Consider the following 6,550-nt stretch of genomic DNA (forward strand, 5'->3'; position numbering starts at 1 on the left):
GGGCGGGCCCCATCGAGGGGGGATGGGGCGCGCAAGCGCCCAGATGGGGCGGGGCGCGGGCGGCAGTAGAGTCCTGCGGCTGGGTGGGATATAGGGCAATGAGCGTTGAGCAGTGTGCGATGAGCAATGAGCAATGAGCAGTGAGCAGCCCCTCCCTAAACAAAGTGAAGCGCAGGACGGGGTCCGGTGGATGGGAGGCAAGGAAACGCGGGGGGGTGCCACGTGCGCTACCGCCGCCGCCGCAGGCAACACCCCTGCGGCGGCGGCAGCGGCAGCAAGCCGTGGACCCAAACGCCGTGCCGACGCCGCCGCAGGCAGCACCCCTGCGACGGCGGCGGCAGCAAGCCGTGGACCGAAACGCCGTGCCGCCGAGTCCCGTGGCTGTGGCCGTGGGCTTCTGGCAGGAAACTACGGCCGCAACTCGGCAGCACGGGGGCGTCGCAGCGTGCCCCCGCCGCCGCCGCGCTGCCCCCCGGGCACGGCGGCGGCGGCAGCAAGCTTGGGCCCAAACGCCGTGCCGCCGAGTCCCGTGGCTGCGACCGTAGACCGTGGGCCGGAAACTGCGGCCGCTGTTGCTGGTCTTCGCGATGATGCTGAGCTCTGGTGAACCGCGGTTGCTATTTAATGAGTTGTAACGTGCGAACGGCCGCCCGCGCGGGGGTTGCGCTGGGCGGGCCCATTTCGCCGATGACGGTAAAAACCCCTGCAGGACTCGCCTCTGGAGCTCAAGAGCACCAGCCACACTCCATCGAGGCGGGCGTCGCAGAACAACGCACGGGGTGAGAAGAGTTTTCGGGGCGACGCGAACGGTTCCTCAGGAGGCCAGGACTGCACCAATTTTGGGTTACCCACAAAGGGACTCACCTTGAGCGAAAGTTCCTTGACCACGATGGTGCAGGCGCACGCTGCGGGCGACACCCAGACCCCCCAGGTGCCATCCCTACTGCTGCAGCGCTAGCGCTGCTGCGGCAGCGCTCCGTGCGCGCTGCGGCAGCCTTTTTGCTTAATTCCGCATTTCCACTTACGGATTGCTTTGCCCATGCTCACAGGCCAAGGCCGCCATCCCCCAAGTCCCCAAGGCCTCCCAGGTGTGCACTGCTGCATGCTTTCTTGCTTGCTTGTTTGACAGGATTTACTGTGCTCACGTGTGCGGCATGCTGAGGAGTCGTGGCTCGCTGGAGGTGCTGATCTTTGAACATTTGGGATTTTGGCGAATGCATGTTGCAGGCCGAGGCCGCCATCCCCCAAGCCCCCAAGGCCTCCAAGGTGTGCACACAGCTGCTTGTGTGGCACATGCATGTGCCACACAAGCTGTGCTCACACATGCGGCATGCTGAATAGTCGTGGCTCGCTGGAGGTGGTTGAGGTCATAGCTCCCCCTCTGAATATTTGGAAATCTGGCATGTGTATGTTGCAGGCCGAGGCCGCCATCCCCCAAGCCCCCGAGGCCTCCTCCAAGGTGCACACAGTCGCATGTGTAAAGCAAAAGCTGTCCCTTGTTGGGCATGCAGAGGAGTGTGAAAATGTGTCGCTCCTCCCTCAATCACCGTTTTTTCTGTAGGCCTGCGTTGCATGTCGCCTTGCTCCACCCCTGTTTTATTGCTTTCTCTGCTTTCGCCCGGTTCCCGTCCCGTTTCGGCGGGGAGTCTATGTTGCAAGCTAGTTCTTGCTTTACCAGACTTTAAGCCCACACAAGCAAAGGCGCTGGAGCTAGTGTCTAAACCCTCCGAGAGGGCACAGGTTCGATTCCTCCCATGTCGAAACTTTGTGAGGACAAACGCGGCATAGCTGACCGGCTCAGTGCCAATCCAAGCCAATTCCTTCGGGAACGCCTAATAGAATCGCCAAGGCTTCGGCACAGGCCTCCCCGGGACCCATTCACTACTAGTGGGGGGTACTGCACTTGGCGCGTCGGGCAGATCAAATAATGGTCTAAAGCTAGACGTTAAAACCGGGAAGTTAAGCTTGTGGAGGCTCTTCCCCACCTTTACCTTTACCTTTACCTTATGTTGTGTGTTTGATTGCAGGCCAAAACCACCATCACCCAGGCCCCCTCCCAGGTACAAACAGTCTACTGCAGATCAGGAAACTGAGTGGCATTCCCGTCCTCGTTGTCTAATGAACCCCGCAACGATGCTTTAGTGTAGGCCTCGCCCTCCACCACGCCCACGCCCACCATCCCCTCGCCCTCCACCACGCCCACCATCCCCAAAACCGCCCCCTCGCCCCTCACCGCCACCATCTCCTCGCCCACCATCCCCAAAACCGCCCCCTAGGTGCGCTCACTTGCCTACACACTGCCTACCATCACGACAAGCCTTGCCGAATGGCAAGCATGCCGACAGCACCACCCTGCCCACCCTCCTGAGCCTCTCCTCGCCTCTTGTTTCCCCGTGCCTTGCAGCCCGCCACCCTTGCCCTCGCCTCCACCCCAGCCCACCGCCCGCCTTGTCAACGGTACCACCCCCGCCAGCGGGCGGGTGGAGGTGCTGGTGAGCGGCGAGTGGCGGCCGGTGTGCGGCTACACCTTTGGCCCGCGCGCCGCCGCCATCGTGTGCCGCCAGCTGGGCTTTGTGGGGGGCGTCGCACAGCACGAGGCCACCAACACCTTTGGCAGCGCCCCGCCGGACACCACCGTGAACGGCGTGGGCCTGTGGGGCGACGACTCGTACACTCCCGACTTCCCCACCCTGCTGTACGAGAACCGGTGGGGGCCCAGCGGGTGCTCGTGGGACGGCATGTCTGCAGTCACCTGCTTCAACTCCACAGGTGAGGGCAGCCATTGCTTGGGCAAGCACCCGTGGCGGGGCTGTCGTGTGCCTTCCACACACACACCCCTGGCCCTCCTACCACACACGTGGTACCAAGCTGGTTCGTGCTTGTCTGGCCTTTGCTCCCTTTTGCCGCTCGCTGCCCACACCCTGGCCGGTTGCCCGCCGGGCTGACCGTCTGCGCCCCTTGCAGAGGTGCCCGCCGTGCCCGTCCGCCTGGCTGGTGGCGACTCGCCCGCCGCCGGCCGCCTGGAGGTCTTCCGCTCCGGCCTGTGGGCTGCAGTGTGGTCGGAGACGGCGGTGGATGCCGCTGCCATTGCCAGGACCGCGTGCCGTATGCTGGGCTACAACCTCAGCGCGGTGTCCGCCACCAGTGGCTACCTGTCTCCTTTCAAGACCCCCCAGTGGTCTGGCATGAACTGCACCGGCGAGGAGGCCTCCACCGATGACTGCTCGGTGACCGGGTGGGCAACCAACAACCCCAGCGAGCTGGCAGTGGCGTGTGCCAATGGGCCAGGTGGGTGCAGGGTGTGGGCAGGGCGCGTTGTGGTGGGGCGCGCCGTGTCGGGTTGGCCGGCGCGGCGTGGTGCGGTGCGGGTGGCGGCGGTGGTGCGAGGCATGCTGTTGCCCAGCGCAAGGATGCCTGCCGCGAGTGCGCTGCTCGCAAGCGGCGATCGCCCGCACCCTCCTTGATCCACATGCTCCATGGCATGCATGGCCATACGGCCGCCTGTCCGCAGACCAGCCCCGCTTCTCCGGCGCCGCACGCCTTGTCAACGGCTCCGACGAGTTCCAGGGGCGGGTGGAGGTCAAGTTCCAAGGCGGCTGGGTGCCCGTCTGCCGCGGCTCCAACGGTTTCGGCGCAGGCGGCGCCGCCGTGGTGTGCGCCATGCTGGGCCTGGCCACCGGCGGCCCGGGGGTGGCTGAGCCGTACGGCAAGTTTGGCGAGGCGCCGCCGGCAGCGGATCCGCGAAGCCAGGGCTGCACCCACTGCAGAGCACCGACTCCGAAGGCTGCTACGCTGGCACCCGCTCCTGGCTGGACTGCCACGTGTCACAGCTCTACGACTTCCAGCCGAGCTGCGCGGACGCGGGGCTGGGGTCGGCCGGAGTGACGTGCCCCCCGCCCGCAGGTGGGCAGGCAGCGCCGCTGGCCTGGCTGCCCCGCCCCGCCCCAATCCCATCCCCGCCTTTCGCCTTTCGCTGCCTGCTGACTGGCCGCCCTTGTGCCCTCTCTCCCCCATCCCACCAACCCACCCGCTCCTGTTCCTGCTGTTCCTGCCCTACCTGCAGACCTGCCCTCGATGCCCTTGCGCCTGTCGGGCACCGACAGGCCGTCGGCGGGGCGTGTGGAGGTGTGGCGTGACGGCGTGTGGGCCGCAGTCAGCACTTTCTACCTGTTCCCCGGCTCGGGGCTGGATGCCGGCGCCATTGGGCGTGTGGCGTGCCGCATGCTGGGCTACAACCAGAGCATCATCTCCACCAGCGACGCCTACAGCATGCCCAATGTCAACGTGGTGTGGGAGAGCCTGAACTGCACGGGGGAGGAGGCCTCTATCCTGGACTGCACCTTTCCCACCGGCTACCGATCCTGGAGCGGCGGCCTGTACAGCGGCGGCCCCCGCAAGGAGCTGGGGGTGGAGTGCTTCCCCGATGGCGGTGAGCGCTGGGCAGCTGCAGCTGCTGGGGCCTGCACAGGGCTGGCTGCGCCTCGAGGAGCTCCCTCGCCTGCCGCCGCCTGTGCTGCAGCTGCCTGGGCAACATTCGCAGCCCCTCCCTTTGCGGTCTGCCGTGCAGAGCGCCCCAGCCTGGCCGCAGCCGTGCGCCTGCTCAACGGCTCAGTGCCCAACGAGGGCCGCCTGGAGCTGCTGCACGCAGGCCAGTGGTGGCCTGTGTGCCGTGACTCGTTCCAGGGCAGGGCAGCGTGGGTGGCGTGCCAGCAGGCAGGCTGGGTGGGCGGCCCAGCTGCCGCAGAGGTGCTGCTCCCTGCCCTGTACGGAAGCTTCCCGCCCAGCGCCACCGGCGCCGCAGGCATCTGGGGGGACTGGTGAGCCCGCTGCCCCGGGACTCCCCGGGACTCGGAGTCGAACAGCCTGGGCTGCTTGGCGGGGTGGCTGCTCGGTGCACGCGTGGGCTGGCACTGCTGTCCCGCCTCGCACGTGCCTCGTGCTGCCGACCACCGCACCCGTGCGCCGCCCCTGCTCCCTGCTGGCCACCACACACCTCACACACGCGTCTCACATCCACTTGCTGCCGACAGGGATTACAACCCTGACCACATCTCCCTCACAGAGCGCGGCACATTTGGCGTGAACCCCGGCACTGATTGGTGCAGCAGCGGCCAGCTCTCCCTGACATGCTCCCCTTCCAAAGGTGAGCCCCTCTCGCGGCTGCTGCCGCTGCCGCACAGGGAGGTGTGCTTGCTTGCTCCCCACCGGCGGCGGCCCGCCGGGGCACATCCTTAGCCCACACATCCCGCCTCCAATCTCCCGCCCACGTGCCCCCCCACCCCCCATGGCTGGTGCAGCCCTGCCCCCCTCCCCAACACACCTGCGCCTGTCGGGCAGCTCCCTGCCCAGCCAGGGCCGGCTGGAGGTGTGGCGTCTTGGCGCCTGGGGTGTGGTGTCCCACAGTGCCACAAACGCCTCCGCAGTGGCCCAGGCGGCGTGCCGCTCCCTGGGCTACGCCCGCGGCCTGGCAGAGGGCCCTTACTCCAACTCCTATTTCCGCGCCATGGGCACCGCCACCTGGGACGGCTTGTCCTGCTTGGGGGGCGAGTCCTCCCTCTTTGATTGCTATTCCGGCCCTGGGCCCTTTGGCAGCGGCACAGACCAAGAGCTGGGCGTGGCCTGCTTCAACGAAACAGGCGAGGCTGTGGGCAGCACAGGGTTCTGCCCCGCTGTGTGTGGCAGGGGTGGGGTAGGGAAGCGATGCTGGTGAGAGAGCAGCTGGCGGGGGCGCGGCTGTGCCGGTGAAGCTGCCGCATCCACGCTGAGCAGCCAACAGGCTGAACCTGGCCTCCGCTTCTGCCGTGGTGCAGAGCCACCCATCCTTAGGGCCTCCATCCGCGTGACCAACGGCACCACCGACGGAGGCGGCAGCCCCCTTGCCAGCGGCCGCGTGGAGGTGCTGCGGTACGGCCAGTGGCGCCCCGTGTGCAGCTCGGGCTTTGGCCCTCGGGCGGCCGCGGTTGCGTGCCGCCAGGCCGGCTGGCTGGGCGGCACCGCCGCGGTTGCGCCGCCAGTGCCCTTTGACACCCAGGACGGCACCTCCAATACCGTCTTCCTCTTTGGAGACAACTCGTGCAGCCCCGACAGCGGCTCGCTGCTGGAGTGCGGCTTCGAGTACACCACATGCAGTGGCGAAGCCGCCGCAGTCACCTGCACGGACTCGCCAGGTGCGCGGCAGTGCCTGGCTGTGGGGTTCCACACTTCAAAATGCGGAATTCCTGCAGCTGCAGATAGCTGGCAGGCAAAAGGTAAAAAAGGTAAAGGTGGGGAAGAGCCTCCACAAGCTTAACTTCCCGGTTTTAACGTCTAGCTTTAGACCATTATTTGATCTGCCCGACGCGCCAAGTGCAGTACCCCCCACTAGTAGTGAATGGGTCCCGGGGAGGCCTGTGCCGAAGCCTTGGCGATTCTATTAGGCGTTCCCGAAGGAATTGGCTTGGATTGGCGCTGAGCCGGTCAGCTATGCCGCGTTTGTCCTCACAAAGTTTCGACATGAGAGGAATCGAACCTGTGCCCTCTCGGAGGGTTTAGACACTAGCTCCAGCGCCTT

At 66.3% G+C, this 6,550-nt stretch overlaps 1 protein-coding gene across 1 annotated transcript; it reads left to right on the top strand.

Annotated features, from left to right (window-relative positions):
• Positions 1-2,444: 2,444 nt before the first annotated feature.
• CHLNCDRAFT_28040 (hypothetical protein) lies at positions 2,445-6,289 on the top strand (the record flags this gene model as incomplete). Its single annotated transcript, XM_005843475.1, has 5 exons — positions 2,445-2,582; positions 4,240-4,429; positions 4,589-4,698; positions 5,432-5,658; positions 5,872-6,289. Coding segments are annotated over 5 exons (1,083 nt in total), but the record flags the coding sequence as incomplete, so codon positions are not given.
• Between the last annotated feature and the right edge of the window lie 261 nt (positions 6,290-6,550).

This window comes from Chlorella variabilis, assembly GCF_000147415.1.
Source record: "Chlorella variabilis unplaced genomic scaffold CHLNCscaffold_29, whole genome shotgun sequence".
NCBI classification, from domain to species: domain Eukaryota; kingdom Viridiplantae; phylum Chlorophyta; class Trebouxiophyceae; order Chlorellales; family Chlorellaceae; genus Chlorella; species Chlorella variabilis.